The sequence below is a fragment of the Pteropus vampyrus genome, unplaced genomic scaffold, assembly GCF_000151845.1.
Source record: "Pteropus vampyrus isolate Shadow unplaced genomic scaffold, Pvam_2.0 Scaffold101, whole genome shotgun sequence".
In the NCBI taxonomy this organism is placed as follows: domain Eukaryota; kingdom Metazoa; phylum Chordata; class Mammalia; order Chiroptera; family Pteropodidae; genus Pteropus; species Pteropus vampyrus.
In genome coordinates this window covers 331,813-349,974 of record NW_011888882.1, presented here as the reverse complement: position 1 = coordinate 349,974, position 18,162 = coordinate 331,813, and the positions used below count along the sequence as shown (strand labels likewise).

At 36.9% G+C, this 18,162-nt stretch overlaps 1 protein-coding gene across 1 annotated transcript in view; it reads right to left on the bottom strand.

Annotated features, from left to right (window-relative positions):
• Positions 1–6,817: 6,817 nt before the first annotated feature.
• The window catches only part of ROS1 (ROS proto-oncogene 1, receptor tyrosine kinase), a 101,881-nt gene continuing 90,536 nt past the window's right edge, over positions 6,818–18,162 (bottom strand). The window contains 2 exon segments of the mRNA XM_023533366.1: positions 6,818–7,990; positions 16,124–16,287. Coding sequence (XP_023389134.1) covers positions 7,680–7,990; positions 16,124–16,287 — 475 coding nt within the window. The 3' untranslated portion in view covers positions 6,818–7,679.

Sequence of the window (18,162 nt, the reverse complement as noted above, 5' to 3'; positions counted from 1 at the left end):
TTGTATCTTTTTAAAGGAGTAAGAAAAGGATTAGAAAAATGTCAGCCTTATATCCTGAGGGAAAACCATGATGACGTTGTATTTAATTAGAATTGGTGAGAAGGAAAATTATTCACAATTTTACACTTAACAGTTCCAAACTATCAAATTAATAAATAAAAAATGATAATACTGGTACTATCATCTGGCATTGAAGTCTGGGATATATGGTTATTTTATATTTAAGAAATATTGTGATAAATAGGACTGAAAAATTTTAAATCTACCATTGGGATACTGCCATCTCCCTTTTTATTCTTGAGATATAAAGTGTATTGAAACTATAAAAAAATAAACAATGTTTCACAACTATAAAGTGAAGCAAGCTGTGGGTAATATTGGCTATGGGTTTTAGGAGAATAAGACAGAGTGTAGGTACCACTGAATCTCCCCATGTCACAGAACAGAAACAAGGCAAGACATTAAATTAAAATGAAACAAAATTATATAGTTTAATAGTTTATATTTTTCAGATTATAAAAGCTTTTGACTATATTTTTTACTGCTATTTTAGAGTGCATATTTAACTTTTGTCACTGCCTTTATTAGAAGAATTTCTAATTCAAACTCAGTAATTACTCTTTACTCCCCTTCTTACTATAAACAGAAAAGTTCTAAAAGTGACATTATAGAAAATGCTTTGCATGTTGTCTTTTCATTTCCTGATCTGGTCCTTGTGCTTTCTTGTCCTGTGTGTCTATAACAATGTTCAGAATAAAATCAGAACTATCCGGACTCAGTCTTCAGAAGGACATCAAGCTCATCATCAGACAATACCAGCACACTATCTAGAAATTACCCAAGTACCTAAACACGATTCTTCTAGTTGACTGTTACTCTGGAATAGAGCAGTCTGCAATATTTGTCTCATATTCCATAGAAGGTTCCTTGTAAATTCCTGCCTCCTACTGTATTAGAGAACCTTCACCCTAAGTGCCCTTATCCAAATGCTATCTATTCTTCAAAGTCTAGCTTAAGATCTACCTCCTCCACAAAGCCTCATCTCCACACCAGGCACAGAGAGTGGTCTCACTCTTATCAGAACTTGTAACTTCTACCATCTATACCACTTACTTGGCATTTATTACATAACGACTTGTGACACAAGTTCAGGATTTAAGAGGTTGCCCTGAAGTTCATCTTGTTCACTTGTGACTTACAATACTCTTTACCCTTAACTAGGCAGTAAGTACATTGAGCAGGTACCACTAACTGTTGTGGGGAAAAACATACACACACAAATTGTTGCACTTAATTTTTAAATTTTATTATGTACAAACCAAGGCAAAATATAGGTTGATTTGAGTTTTAGACTACAAGTTAAAAAAAGAAAAACTGTCTGAATGCCTGCTTCAGTGAAGAAAATCTTATTAAAAGGAGTGTGGAGAGGTTCTGTCACTTTTAGTAGGAGCCAAATAGTGTCAAATATCCTTTTCCTGCACTTGTATCCAGATCCTCAATCTCTGTCTTCTGTTCAAGGACATCCACTTCAACAATTATCCTCTCTTATTCTTGTATCATTACTTTCCCCTCTTCACTGGATAATTCCCGTTAACATAAAACAGGCTGTAATATTTCCTATTAAAAAAAAAAAGCCTCCTTGACCCCATTACTCCAGTTACTAACTCATCTCTCTGTTCCTTTTAAATGGAAAAATGCCTTAAGGGAATCATCTTCTTGCTCTCCCCACTTACTTTTCCATTTTCTCTTATATCTACTCTAATTTAGCTTCCACCACACACACACTTGTCAAGGCCATCAGCTCCATATGAAAATCAATTTTCAGTAGTCCTTTTACTTGTCTCATTAGTTAAGATATCCTGATAAACAGATACCAAGACACATACCATGCACACGAGGCCTTATTCATATGTTCTAGCAAAAATACTACATCTGGCATAGCAACTGCCACCAGGACTACATTCTCCAGGATTCACCCAGTTTCTATAGTGCTCTGGTGAATTAAATGGAGATACAGAAACCATAAACCCCACCACCTTCAGATCTTTAATGGTGGCACTAATCATTGTCATCCTCCTGGGATTTTATTTTTTACTGACTATTGCTGGCCAGAGGAGAGAAGGGAGGAGGTCAGTAGTTTCAGAGGTTTCCACTTGGCCTTCCACACCATGATATATTTTAAGCCACAAGCCAAGCATCCAATGATCCAATCACTAAGTACGTTGATCCAAATCACACATTTGAAGAGTAGGGAAATGACCACTGTTGGGGCCATGGACCCAATGGACACATTGTAGGTTAGACTTTAGCCAAAACTCAATTAATATCTGGCTCCATAAACCCCACTCTAACGGAAGTAGGCTACGATGATGCTTCAGGTCTCTGAAAACCAGTGTCAACTGAGATCCTGTGTCCAATAGTCTGAGGTGCCTGGGAATTTCCCCTTCCCCAAGACACAATCACTAAAGGAACTGGCCATAGTTCCTGTAGGGGAAATCATTACAATATATACTATAATGCTGTTACTTTCTACCTAGGATCTGTCCACTTTTTCAGTCAATGGGTTATGGATCTGAAAATGCTCAGATCTAGGATTTGAGCAAGGATCAAGGATCATAGGATTTGAGCAAGGAGCAAGGATCATAATTTTTATTGGAATGACCACACCAGCCTCCTCCTCCTCCTCCATTTTTGCCGTTTTCTGATTGTAGATGTTAAACTAGCTGCCAATCTGTTTTGCCCTAGGAACAACATGCTTTTTAAACCATCTCCATAACTTTCTATGGTCAATCCCATTGACTGCCTCTCCATCATTATATGGATGGGACTCCTCGGGCTCCTAGTGCAGACATTTAGCCCCCATTATTTCAAGGCTGTGTCTTGCCCATGGATGTTAACAAACCCACATCTGGATGGCCTCTTCTACCATCAGCTCTGGCTTGCAAAGCAGGCTATCACTGAGTAGTAGGAAGAATGGAAGTTACCACTTATGGAGAAGGCTGCAGGAGAGAGGATTCATTTTGAGAGGTGGGGTGGCAATGAGAGGTTCAGTTTGGGATATGTTAGTTTTGAGATGATTGTTAGAGATCCAAGGGGAGAAGCTGAGTATGAAGTTGGAGAGGGGATTAAGAGGTGTCCAGGATGAAGAGTCATCAGCATGTAGATGAGGCTAAAACTAGCCATGAGCTTAGATCTACTTAACCAGTAGTAAATTAAATAAAGAGGAAGTCCAAGGATTAAGGCCAGAGTCATTCCCATGTTTGGACATTGGGGAGCTGAGGAGAGACCTACAAAGAAGACTAAGAAGGAAGGGTTTAAAAAGTAGTAGGAAAATCAAGAGAGATTGGAATCCTGGAAGGCAAGTGAACAAAATGTTTGAAGGATAGATTTATGAATTGTGTCAAATGTTATTCACAAGTATGGTAACCATATGTCCTAGTTTGCCTGGGATAGTCCTAGTTTATGTCACACAGTTCTTGATTATTTTTTAGCTTACGACGCCTGCATAATTGGACCTCCAGTAACATTCTCTCCTCCCTCACTTTACTCCTGATCTTATTGGTGCTGTTCCTTATGCAGGCCAAGCATGTTTGCATCTCAGGGAGGGCTTTTGAAGTTACTTTATCTTCTACTACATATTCTTATGACCCATTCTTTTACTTATTTCAGGTCTTTCCTAAGTATCTCTTTATCAGAGTGGCCTTCCCTGGCTACCCTATGTTAAATAGCAACTACTCTCTCTCTCTCTCTCTCTCTCTGTCTATATCTTGTCCCTGATACCTATTTCTATTAACTGTCAGCATCCTCTGTCATGCCATATATGTAATTTTTGTCAGATGCATTTTGTTTATTTATCATGTCTGCTTCCCAACTAGAATGCTAGAAAGAGACCTCCATCATGGCAGAGACTTTGCTGTATTTATTACTCTATTCCAAGTGCCGATACTTCCTGCATAGTAAGCACTCAATAAATATTTATTGTGAAAGAATGAATGAATGTGTAGATCTACAAGGGAGTGGTAAACCAGAGCTAATTCATCCTAAGAGTTTTTGTTTGTTTGTTTGTTTTTGTTTTTGTTTTTGCAGCTATTAGGAATTTTTAATGATAAGGGGGAAAACATATGCTATCATGTTAAGTGGAAAAAAAAAAACAAAACTAGGAGAGATACAATTACTCCTCCCATGACAATAAGCTCACATTTAAGAAGAAAATAAAACAAAAAGCTGGAAGAAAATATCTTAAAATACTCACAATAGAATTTGGGTGGTATATTTTGGACCCTTGAGTCTTCTTGTTGTGAAAAACCCTATAAAGACTAGGTAGGTAATCTGATTCAGGCACCCCATAGCCCTGACCAACTGTTAGACTGGTTTTATTTTACCAAGAGGAGAGGATCAAAGAGAAGTATACCTAAAATTTAACCTATCTCCATAAAGGCCATTCTGAGGATAAAAGGTGGGTTTGAGACAGGGGAGAAACTGATAATGATAAAATAAATTTTTGCCTCTTTTAGCATATGTTCACCACCATTTCAAGGGCTTCCAGAATTTCAGGTCCTATCTAAGTCTGATCTTAATCTCAAAGCAGTCCTCCAACTTCTATAGTCTGTCTAGGTCTTGGGACATGACTCAGCATCAAAAGAATCCTTTTGAATCCCCTTTGGCATTAGACCAATTTTCTGGCATTCCTCCTATGAGCTACAAGTGAGGACTTGTGCAATGTGTTAAAAAAGGATGATGAGAAAATCAGCCAATTAATCCATTAAACATGAATACCTACTTTGACTTAGAGAAGATACAAAGGGTTAGAAGACACCACCTGATCTTCAGAAAGCTGGAACTTCACTTAAGTAGGTACAATAACATAGAAATAGGATGGAATTACATGTAGTTACTTCCAAATGAGGAGTAAAGACAAGAAAGGCAACAGTAATTCTGAGAAGGGAAAGGGAAGAAGGTTAGGGACAAGCTTTTCTAAAAAACTGGAATATACTCCGATCCTAAAGAATGAGTGAGATTTAGATAAGCAGAGAATGGGTGAGGAGATTTCAACAGGACAGGGAAAACTGGAATAGATAAGCCACATAGAGTATATCTGGGGCCAGGGATGGGCTCTTTTCTCAAAGACATGTTCAATAAAGCTTTTTTATCAGAATTATATCAACATGTTAATTTTACCTAGGTAAATTTTTGTTCAGTTGGCAATGTTAAATCATGAACAATGTATTTTTATTTTCAACTTACACACTTTCCTTATGGATTATTACAACTCCTTGAACAACTTAAAGTGAAGATTAGATTTATTCATCAACTTTTGTATATTTTGTTTTGTTTTTTTTTACCAATTATAGCTTCTGCCTTTGGGAGTCATTATTTCTCCCAAGTCTAATATTACCAGGTCATATTTTGCAGATAAAAAATTTGTCAATAAGATTCTGTACCTCTGTTACATTTCAGTGAAAAACACGTTTTAACAAGTACCATTTTTAGCCACTGCCAATTTTCTTCCTCTTGACTACAAAATCTAATTTTCACAAATTAACTTATAAGTTAACTTATAAGTTTTTAATATTACCAGTCATTTGTATTTTTAAAATTACCTTTATCTGTAATAAATTTTACCTGTGAGATTTGAGCCACTATTTTATTTAGCATTACATATTTCTACCAATATTATTTATTATGAGTTATAAAAAAGACTACTAATCTGCACTTACATTTTAGCTGAAACATGATATTTTATGGGCTGTTCTCAGATATTCTATAGATTTATTTATTGTTCAAAGTGTAATGTAAAAGCATTGTACTAAAAATCCAATTCTACATACTTCTGATCTCTTTGTGTTTTTCAGAATAAAGGTTCATAGCACTGGCACAGCAAAAGTCCTGGTAGCAAGCAACAGAAACCGACTCTGGCAGATTTAACATTTATTAAAAGGATATAGGGGTAACTCACAGAATCCCTGGGAGGGCTTGAGAACCAGACTCCGGCCGGAAGCAATGGCTAGAAGCAGACAGCAGAACCGGTCAGTCTGGTTACCCCAGCTGCCAGAGGCACCAAACTGCAGACTCTGCTCTGCCAACTGTGTTGGCCCTGGACTCTGCAGTCCTGCCAGACCAACTGCAGTTGCCACCATCACCAGAAAGACTTGCTGTGATCCCTGTTTCTCTGCATCCTCAGCTCTCAATTAGAAGCCTGTGGTAGATGTGTCTGTGTGGTGGGGGCCAGGTCACCTGCCTGCGTTCTTGCAGCAAGGGATCCTGGAGGAGCAAATGGAACACAGTTCCTACCCAGAAGATGAAGGTAGAGGAATTCCCTAAAACAGGAAGGGGTATCATATGCTAGGCTATCAAAAAGAATGATAAATGCCCTTTACAGGGTCAGAATAACAGAGAAAATATCCTGTCTTGTTCAGTGGAATTACAAATGTGGCAGAGTAGCCACAAATCCTGGATCTTTACTTGGAGGTTGTTCACCACAGAATACATGGACTTCCCTGCATTCTTCACCATACAGCCAATAATCTGTGAAGATTCTCAGACAGTAGGCAAGTTTTAAAATGAACTAAATTATCCGAGGTAGAAGTAGATATGTGTCCCTCTTTCGTGGTAGATTTTCGCAAATGTTAGAATCAAAATGTTTTCTGTATATCTAGCAAGCATCCTGTATGCTGCAACTGAATAACACCCAGAATGCTTTCATTAGTGTTGCTATTAGAGCAGTTGAGGCTTTCAGATTTAAATGAGTAGCTGCAAAAAAAAAAAAAAAGAAAAAAGAAAAAAAATTTGCTTAAAATCATAGTGTTTCTCTGAAGAATTTTTTAAATAGTTCTCATTAGGTATTTATTATTTCATGTCATTGCTAAAAATCACAGAGCTTGAATTAACATTGTATAATCATTTACATTTAATTTTAAGGACAATTTGCTATTAAATGTAATCTTAAGTACTTTATATATAAAATAGATATGGCAAATAAAAAGAATCTTCATATTAGCTAATCTCTATAACAGCGCACAAGTCACAGAGCGATTTTCATACAACCCAAAGATCGCAGAATGCTAAACTTCAAGATTTAGAGATCTTCATGGTCCTATTTTAAATATGACTGAAGCTGCTGTTCAAAACCTTCAAAAAACAAAATATTTTAGAATAGACATTAAAGAGAATATCTTATTACAGCAATAGCTTTCCAAGAGATTTCTCATGTCATAGGTGCTAGTTTCCTTTGGTATGTGTAGAGTGATGTAGTCATTTTCTTGGTCCCTTTTGGAATAATCTGTAGTTCAGTCGGGCTTCTGAGCACGTTTCTCATCCCCCTTTTCCAGGTCCTTACTTTGTCTCTAACCATAGACCACGATGCTTCTTTTACAGCCCAGACTGAAGGTTGGACAATGGTAAAGGATGAGGGACACCAATCTCCCTTCCAGACTCATGAGTCTCCCTAAGCTTTCCAAACGCTCGGTGGTGCGCCTCGGAATTTTGCTGAAGTTTAGACAATTGGTATGGAGATTGTCAGAACTGAAACCAAGTGGCTTTCGGAACCAAGATTAAAATCCAGGAACTCTCCAGCGTTAATTCAGACCACCACAACATCTATCATTCTCCATGGGTTGGTTTTCTTTCCGTGACTACTTAATGGGAGTGTTTATTTCAACTCTGCATTTCTCAAACAGTTATTAATCAGACCCATCTCCATATCCACTGTGAGTGAGACAGGCATAGTTCAGGCTTTCAGGCTTGCCAGGAGGGCAGTAAGCCACTTGTTTTTCTTGGCAGATACCTTTGTCTGCATGTGGTTCCTTCTCTTCTTTCCTCAGACCACACGATTCAGATTCCTTGGAGCCTAGAGGACCCTCAGAATTATCTTCACCTTGGCTACATTCTGTAGCAAGTACCATGTAGTTTAACCCTTCTTGGTTCTTGGTTTCCATTAAAGCAATTGATGTGCCATCATCCAAATTCAAGCAAATCATGTTGCCATTTTCATCTGTAAAAAAATTATTAAAGTTATTCTAGCATCTATTCTATTTCCTTTATTTGTAACGTACAGGATGTCTGAGAATTATAACACCACCAACTTTATACATTGGTTCAGCAAACATTTATGAGGACCGCTAAGGGAATACAGAGATAAATAAGACATGTTTCCTGTCTTCGAGGCTATTGCAGTTCAGTAGGGAGCAGATATGATATCACAGGAGGTGACGTGCACTATATAAAGGAATATATAAAATGTGGTGAGAGCGCAGAGCTGATTAACTCTCCCATACAGGTAGAACAATTAACTCCTTTGTGATAAAAATTAAGTGGCCCTAAGATGCCCTTTTGGTCTAAAGTGCTTATCCTTCTACCTTGCCACCAGAGCTAAAATATCTACCTTTAAAGAAGAATTCTTTTTTAGATTATGTAATATAATCGTTTATTTAGATAATATTTATTGGATGCCTAGTGCATGCCAGGCCGTGTTTTAGGTATTGATGGCACAGCAATGAATGAAACTTGTTTGTTCTTTGGTTTACGTTCTAATGGGGGGAGATAAACAATAAATGAGTGTACAACTAAAGCTATGTCAGGTGGTGATAAGTGCTATAAAGGAAAATTCAGCAGGAAAAAGGACAAGAAAGTAACAGTGGCAGAGGGTTGCTATTTTAGATAAAGTGTTAGCAAAGTCCTCACTAAAATTCAAGTCGGGACCTGAATTAAGTGAGAGAATTCACCATGTGGTTATCTTAGGAAGTAGATTCAAGGGAGAGAGAACAGTAAGAACTAGGGTCTGGAAGCAGGAGCATGCTGAGTGTGAACTGAGGAACAGCTAGGCAGCCAATATGGCTGGCGCTCAGTTGTCCCCCTGATATAAGTAGCATATAAACTATCAACACTAATTAGCAAATTTAAAACTTGTATATTTATGATCTCTAAGGATGAGATTCTCTAGGGAATGGACACAGGACTGGCAAGGATAAATGAAAAATGACATGAAATGTAATAATAATTATTGTTATTCACACTTATAGAGTACTTCCTATGCATCAGGTGCTTTTCTAAGCTCTACACTTACATTAACCCATTCTTCTATTAAGTAGATACTATCTCCATTTAACGTATGAGGAAATTAAAGCACAGAGGAGTTAAATAATTTGTCCAAGATCGCACAGCTGGAATTTGAATCTAGACTGTCTGGCTTGAGTCTCTGTCCTCATTTTCACCCTCCACAAGGCGAGGACAGAGTTGTTTCCTTGGTAAGGAGGACCCACGTGGTGGGCAGTGTGCTCTACAGGGTCCTTGAGTTGCACAGACTCGGACACACATGTGTGTGGTGTAGGAGTGGCAGCAGAAAAATGGGCAGCCAGAGGGTAATCGATCTTCTTCACAATTACACTCATATTATTTTGTTTTTCTCTACTTAAAGGCTGACTTTCTTACTTAGAAAAGCATAAGAATTCCTGCTGAAACCTAATAGCAGAGCTTCTGAAACATTTCACAAAATTCTAGCCAATCGAGAAGATAAATATACACTGTAAAATAAATATACAAATATATATTGTGGGAATTGTTTTTTATCCACACTTTCCGATCTCTGTGTTGTATAGTACCTGGGTAAAAAAGAAAAAAAAAATTACAATCAGAAATATTATTGTCCTTTCATGAAGTGTATTTGAAAAATCAGAAATATTTCAGCAGATAGATAATGGTCTTTTCCTTTTTTCTCCTCGCATCTTCTGGCTTGAGAGCATCCAACTGCGTGGGTGGGGCCTGCTGCACTGCCAATCTTCCGTGCTCAGCCCTAATGTACATCCAGGTTGGGTTTATTTGGAATGAATTTGAAATTGAAATATGGGGAAAATGAAATAATTTCAAAGGACTAAGGGAAGTATCATGTACCTTTTTTTTTTTTCCTGGTGGAATTTAATGTATCTATTTACCAAATTCCAAACCTGATACAAAGATTATTTTATTCTAAGAGCTTGTGAATTACTGTCACTACTCTGTATTATTAGGTGCTGACTTTTCTCAGCAGATCCCCTCTCCCCGCAATGCCAACAAACAGGATGGCCAAGTTACAGGCTCACAAGTTCTCTGGCATCATTTCATGTTCCTCTTCATTGTTCAAACATCATTATAGCATATTTCAAACCACATGAATAGTCAGAGAGTGTTGCAAAGTATCTCTCCTATAGAAATAACTTTATTAGATGCCAGGTTTGGTTAGTGCATAAGTGCCGAATATCTATGGAAGGATCTAAATATTATAATTATTGTCAATATGTACTAATAGCCATTGGGAAACTCATAAGAATAATTTGCTATATATGATAATAGCAATAGAAAATATCAAAAAGTGAGAGAAAGAAAGAAATGTTTAACTGTAAGTAGTCCAGTGGCCCAGATTATTGAGAAAATTAGGCGGTTCCTAAAGGGCTTAAAAAAAGTTAGGCTAAAGAAAAGTTTAGAATTTCAACAAAAACTTTAATCTGCAATATAGGTTGAGCTACTCATGTTACCAGCTGCTTCACTGTCATACTTTTATCCTTTTAAATGGCGTATTAGGAAACTTTCTAATGAAACACGATTTTTTTTTCTTTGCTTATTGTTATTTGAGAAAAAAACTTTTATATAAAGAAAATAAATGATTTTAAAAAAATTCTGGTGCCACATGTCAAAGAAAAATCATTAGCTAACTATTTCATTGGTTCATAGCACTTAGAGCAATATTTAGTAACTTGACCCTGGAAAGCTTTCAGCAATTAGTACATCTTCTTATTGCATAAAGAGATGGGGGGGGGGGTTGTGGGGGGACTGTTTGTTTATTTTTGTTTAAAAACTAACGAATGGAAAGCCTGCAGGTCAGACCTTAAAGCAGAGGTCCTGAACAAAGACAGCATGCACTCGGCAACCCTCTCTTTAAGAAGGAAATATTAAAATAAAGACTTCCAAGTAAGACGGGGTATTAACAGACGAGACATATGCCGGCTGACTGGCTATGTTTAGAACAGCAGAGGAGCATTTAGATTTGTTTCCTGTAGAACTCTCTGGGACTGATGAGGTGATGTTTACACAAATGTTTGGATGAAGTCACTGGGATATTTTTACTAGATGCCCAGATATGTTACTAATCTTCTCTCTCTATCCCCTCTCTACCCCATTAGGTCAGTAGGACCATGGAATAGGCATGGATTTATTGCTCCCTGTTAATTTTAATGCCTTTTTATCTCTTTTCAAAAATGTCCTTCCCCGTGGCTTTCTTATCTTTTTCCATATCTCCGACAATGACAAAGAAGACAGATACTTCACTGTCTTTGCTAAATATGCCCTTCAGTCTACAAAGTAGTATATGATTATTAAGTACATTTTCTTTTATTAAAAAGGTAATTAAGTTTAGGCTTGCTTTGAAGGGACTGTCCCATGACCGCCCTCCTTTTCAAATACGCAAACTCTGTCTTTCATTCTATTTTTTCTTTATTGTCTGCCACTTTTGTTCAGTCACATTTCAATTATCAAAATTTTTAGTCATTCCCACATCGCTTATTCCTTATCTTCAAAATTACATTCATTGTAAATAGCATAATGAGAATTTCCCTTTAACTAAAATTGCATGTCTGTCATAGAACAGAATTGCTTGTTTCTATTTAAATTATCAAAGTTTGGTTACATTTCCTGTTAAACTCTTCCTGTATCATTATTCTGCATGTTTATATCTGCTTCTCTATGTTTTTGAACACTATTTAGAATTTTAATTCAGTCTGCCCAAATAAATTTAATATAACCAGGATGAATTGGTACATCCTTTCTAGTAGGCCATGAGTAATGTTTTTTCACTATACCTAACTATGCACCACATTACTGGTAACAAACTAGGGTTTGTGCTGGCGGTTTCCTTACCCAGCTATGTCTCTGTGAAGGCTGAGAGCACAGGCTCTGGAATAGAGTCTGACTCCAACCCCACCTCAGCAGTATGACCATGGGCAAGTTGCTAAACTTCAGTCTTCACATCTGTAAAATGTGATAATAAAAATACCCACCTCATAGAGGTATTGTGAGGATTTAATGAGTTTACTTCCAAACCCCGTTGGTTGGCCCGGAAAAAAAGTGCTAAAATAAAGTTAGCTATTATTGCAATTAATAGTCATTTACAAAAAGGGTCTTATTCTGTGTATTTACTGTAAGCATTGGATGTTACTTATCTCAGCCTCACAGGTGAACTAGGTAATTCAATATGCTAAAAAGATTTTCTCAAGGGTTTATGGAGACTTCTAGTAGAGACTAAGCTCTCAGGCCCTCCTAACACCCATTATGGCAGCTTCCATGATTTTTATTAACAATGCGCACATATTAGAGAAAAGGATTCCATATGCAAAGAATTGCATTTGAAAATATAATACAAGGCAACTGTAAAATCCTTGCATCTTTTTGGAACTCTTCTGTAGCATTTGATCACTCCCTCCTTTGTAAGCCTCCATGAAAACACTCTCTAACAGCTTTACTCTTTCTTTTGTGGTTTGTCATCTCCATGCTCACCATATTTCTTTGTTGGTCCCTCCTACATTGGCTGTTCTCTCAGTCCTACACATCGTTCACATCTCTTCTTAGTCTGTACACTCTAAGTCAATGCTTTCATCTCTACCCTTGACTTCAATTAACATATATTTACAAGACAGGCCTTTCACCTGAATACTGGGCTTCACCACTTATCCCACACCCAGCTCGAATCAACCATGTACAAGGCTGTTCCTCCTCCTATTGCCACATCTCTGGGAAGAGCACTACTTTTCGCCCTAGCTTCTCAAATCACTGGGGCTCATCATTATCTCCTCTCTCTTCTTCATCTAATTAGATACCATGTCCTACAGCATCTACCTCTGTGGTAACTCTGGGATCCATTTCCTTCTCGCTACACCTATTACCATTTATTAATTCAGTTTTCATTAATTTTCATTTCTTACCTGACTAGTGTAACCACTATCTGTCCAATTTCATCACCTGCTACTTCCCCTCCCTCCATGTATGATAAACTACATACAGTTCTATGCACACTCCACTCACTGTTATTCCCTGTCTTTCTACCTACCGCTCCTTCTATCCTGAAATACTATTTTTTCTCTCCTCCCTGCAGAACTCAACTTAGAAGTTACCTCCACCCAGCAGCTTTTATTGACTCTTCCTCTGTCGCACAGTGTGGATTCAGAATCCTTCCTCTGGACTCCCACAGAACATGGATTCCCTCTCAGTGGCAACATAGAATGCCTCCTGGCTTCTGACAGATGTTATACTATCTGCTCACCAAATCTTTAAAAATTTACAAATTTCATTTGTAAGGAAAAAAAATAGTGGAGAACTGACCAGAGAATCTACAACCCACTCATTTGTCTAGATTACCTAAATTTTATCTCTGAATCCAGCCAGTACACATACAAATATACTTAAACGAACATTTTTATAAATGGTTGTATATGCATATAAAATACCTAGAAGCATATAATCAAATTGCAAAATGGCTAGCACTGGGACGTGAAGACACAGAGAAAACAGGAGACTTTTACTTTTTACTCTTAGATAATTTTATGTTTTTAAAATAATAACTATAAATTACTTTTATAATAAAGATCTTTAAATGTAGTTATAAATAATATAGCAAGAACTATTACGGAGATTAAATACTGGAAAAGTGAAAAGGAAAATCAGAAAGGATTCAGGAATCACTTTTATGGTTGATGTAAGATAACATAAAAATGCTTTTTAAACCTTTAAATAATGATTATGTTTAATTTCATAAGGTCATTTTTGAATATCAAAAATGATATTCACAAATAAATCTGAATTAGAGTCATCAGTTAAATGTGGCTTTCTAGAGATAAGAGAAGTGATTTAGTAAGAAAAACATGCTTTCAATGCAGTAAGCAAAACCACATTCTGCTTGCCTTTGAGATATCTATACATTCAACTCAACCCAGTTTAATTTAATGTGTTCCATGGGAATGCTGTAAAGAAAAAGATGTGAGAATATTTCTTTCCTCTGAGAAACTAGAGTCAACTTAAATTTCTTTAATTTTGTATGTAAAGTTTAACAGTGAGCTCTGCTTCCACTGGTGATTTTGATAAAATTTATTTAGAGAAATGCATTAAGTTTATCTGTCTTAGGAACAAGATTTAATTTTACTTACTGGCAAAGCACCCCATTGTGGTTCCCTAAAGTTGCCATATATCGGGCTATGCAAATAAGAACTGGGTTCAGCAACAGCAGATTCAAATGGCTTGAGCAAAACAGTGTCATTCAATGAACTGGTGATATCCACCTTTCCGGTGTTGAGACAGTCTCATGACAAGAACAACTTTCAAAATCACCAGTAGAAGCAGAGCTCACTATTAAACTTGATATCCAAAATTAAAGAAATTGACTCTAGTTTCTTAGGGGAAAGAAATATTCTCAGTTCTTTTTCTTTAAAGCAGCCCAGTGGAATACATTAAATTTGGGTACTTAACACTACGCTTTGGACAAAAGCCAACAACTATCTGTTAAAATCACTTTTTAAAAAAAATTCTCAAAATTTCATTTAGAGAAATGCATGAAGTAAATGTTTAGAAAATGAGGACTTGATAGTATCTAGAATGGCTTACAGGTATGTTTTTCCTTATCCTGTGTCATCTTCACATAGGTAAGTATATGTTTAGAAACCTCTGAAAGGATGGGAGTTGCAGTAGCAGTTATAACTCCTAAGGGCTTGACCCTTGGCACTCTTAGATTCAGCTCAGTTCCATGACGAGAAGGCAGGTGGTGCCAATGTGAGCAGTATTAATAAGGCTTATCTGACGAGGGCTATGATGCGTGTTCAAGGAAAGCAGAGCCCTTTCCAATCTGTCACCTAGCTATTTAAGTTAAAGAAGCCGCATGATCAGTCTTATTTCCATTTATGCCATGGATCCAAAGTTACTCCAAATACATAGTTAGAAACATGGCAAACAAGACAAGCAGATATTCCTCTTGGGCTTCTTATTTTTCCCTGCTATTAGTCAAGTGTATCACTCAAGGTTAAGGTCTCACCATGGGCTACAGTAGAGAGATGACTCCATGACAGCCATCAGTGAATCATTGCAAATACCAAGAGGCCTAATTTCTGAGAGATTCTGAGTCATGATCCATCTTGCCAGGTTTATTTCTAAGCTCTTGCAGTTAAAAAGGGGGGTGGGGTGGGGAGGGGCGCCATGAACTTTTAATATTGGGAAGGAGTTCAAAGCAGCCAGAAAAGATCATTTTGAAATTCATTTTTATGTAGCCAATTAGGCAAATGTATTGTAATCTGATTTTGGAAATGAACTAACTACTGTCAATTCATTTTAATTTTGTTTTGTGCTCTTCACAGAACTACAAGGCTTAGTCTGTCCATCACAATAGAATGTCTCCAGAAGATTATTCTCTTATTTGCTAAAATATTGAAGTTGTGGAATCCAACTAGACTGTAGTAAGGTGTGACCAACTATAGTAGTCATACTATGAGCCAAAATACTCAGCAGTTAGAAACAATGGATTAGCAGTATGGATGGCTCTTAAGAACATACCACTTAATGAAAAAAAGAAAAGAAGCATTATATAACATAATAGCATCTGTGAATACAATGCACATTTTGCAGAAAAATATACAAATAAAAAGATACACATTAAAAACATTAACGGCATGGGAGAAAGGAAGAGAGGAATATGGAGATAAAAGGACTAAAGAAATGAACAATATAAAAGAGGAGCCCTTCATGGACCAATGATGATAATGGACCATAAACTAAGAGTCTATAATTAATTCACTCTGCACTTGAGGTCCAAACTGGTGTGAGGGGTGGAGCAAAAGAACAGACCTCATGAAAATATAGTCTAACATGTTAATTCTCCTCCTTACTATTTGAGATTCTAAATCCAGAGGCCATATCACTATTCTCTTTTTTAAAATTTAGTATGCAAATCAAAATTATTTTCAAAGAGGACTATAATAAACTCTTACTTATTATGAGGATGGTGTCAGTATAATTTTTTTCTTACCCACAGTAAAATGTCTTCTGTATATCGCCAATCTTAACCTTATTCAATCCATGCTGTAGAGAAAGCCAGAAAATGTTGACGAAGAATCAAACTTACCTTCGAAGCCTTCATTTAGGACTCCACTGGGGTTTGCTTCTTCTCTGTATTGAGAAATACTATTTAACAAAAAATTTCTGAATAACTGAAGCTGGTCTTGAATTTTCTGGAAAGTTGGTCTTTGGTCAGGTTCTTGAGCCCAGCACTGGGTCATTAAATTCCACCTGGATATGTGAGTAAAGACAAGAAAGTGAATGGTGATTGGATATTATTAGGCAACCATTACTGATAACCCAGTTAAGGTCATTTTAGAGGGTAAAAAAAGGTTATTTAATTAATGCAATTAATTAATTATATTTAATATAAATGAAATAATTAATATAAATGAATCAGTACAAAATCTTTGGTTTCTTATTTAATAGTGGCTTGCAACATTACTACCTTTATTAGATAACACTTTTCTTTTGAAAAGCCAACATTATTTTAACAGTTATTAATCCAAATAAATAGGTAAACAGATGGTTGCATAATGTTCACTCAATACACAAGGAAACTAAGAGCTATAAAAAATATTGACAATTAAGAAGACTTTACATTCATATCTAAAACAAAATCTAAGATTACTCCAAACCATACAAATATTTAGTGGTAGAACCAGAGATAGAAGTCAGTTTCGATTCTAATGCCTTTACTCTTCATTACACTGTCAGGTTAAGAGATTCAGTTCCTCCAGCCATTGATAGCTGGTTGATTAAATATTATCTTTTCCTTAACAGTTGTCTAAGAACTGTTGTGCAGCACTCTTAACCTGTGTTCATTCATTCATTCGGCAAAGATTTGTTGGGCACTTATTTTGTACCAGCAGTATATCCAGAGCTAGAGATGTGGCAGTATGGCTCCTGTCTTCATAGGGACATATGTAGTAAATGTAACAAGGTGATAACAATTATCTCATTACAAACCATATGAGCAAGAAAAAAAAGTAGCTCATTCATATTGTCTGTAACTAATCAGGTCTTTCTCAGAGCCCCCACCTAGCAGAAGGAAATTAACTGTTTTTAGCACAAGGCACTTTAAAATCTAGTCCAATTCAATATTTTAAATAAACTTTTTAGGTAATGCTTAGTCTTTTCTGGATAATAGCTTAATTTTTCTTATTTTTAGACTGTTTTACTCCCTCTATCCTCTTCTCCAAGATGGTGTCAGAATACACGATGGGTGAAAGCTTTCTGTGATTTTTAACAACACGGTGAAGGATCCTTTGGACCCCACTGTCCCTCAAAGTGAAAAGATCAGGAATTCCACAGGAGTGCCTGGTGTGCTCCACTCTGCAGGCATCAGCTGCTATCTGCAATCTAAGATCTCTTTACCTTTTCTTTTGGCCTTTCCCTACTGAATTGGTCCTCCTTTTTCTGAGACTTCTCTGAGACTGTACCACCCTAGTATTTGCAGACAAGGCTCAGGGAATCCATTCCTGTTTCTGTTGCATGCCCACAGGGTACTCCTTGGCCTAATCTCTAGCTTTCAACAGAATGTTCACACTCTTTGGAAAACAAAGGCAGCTTAAAATTTCAAGCTACATGTTCTCAGTCTGAACAGACATTCTACTTTCTTCATGATGCTGGGTCTCCATGTCAGTGTGAGGGTCCCCTACTCAATGATCTCCTTGCCATTTTCCCACACACGGAGGAGTGGGCAGTTGCTTCGTGCCCTTGGTATTGCCCACACCTAACGTGACTGAAGCCTATAGAGGAGGTTGCAGGACCTAAAAAACCAAGATCACCCTTCTGCCTCTCATCTGTCAAGGTCTCTTCTTACACTTCTCCAAGGCTTAGAAAGAGTGGGGTTTCTACTCACTTCCTCTCTTTTAAGTTAGTTCATTCTTATGTAGAATTTTAGGTCCTAGTCACTCAAACTTGGCATTTAATATGTTAACAATGAGCAAAAACTAGATAACCCTCTTTGCTGCAGGCTTGGTTTTCAAGTCTATGGACTTACTAAAAAGGTCAGGTACCTGTTCTCTTATTTGATTTTCTGGACCTACAAGGCAGATTGGGGGGCAGGGAGAGAGAAACTGATAAAAAAACAAACAAACTAGG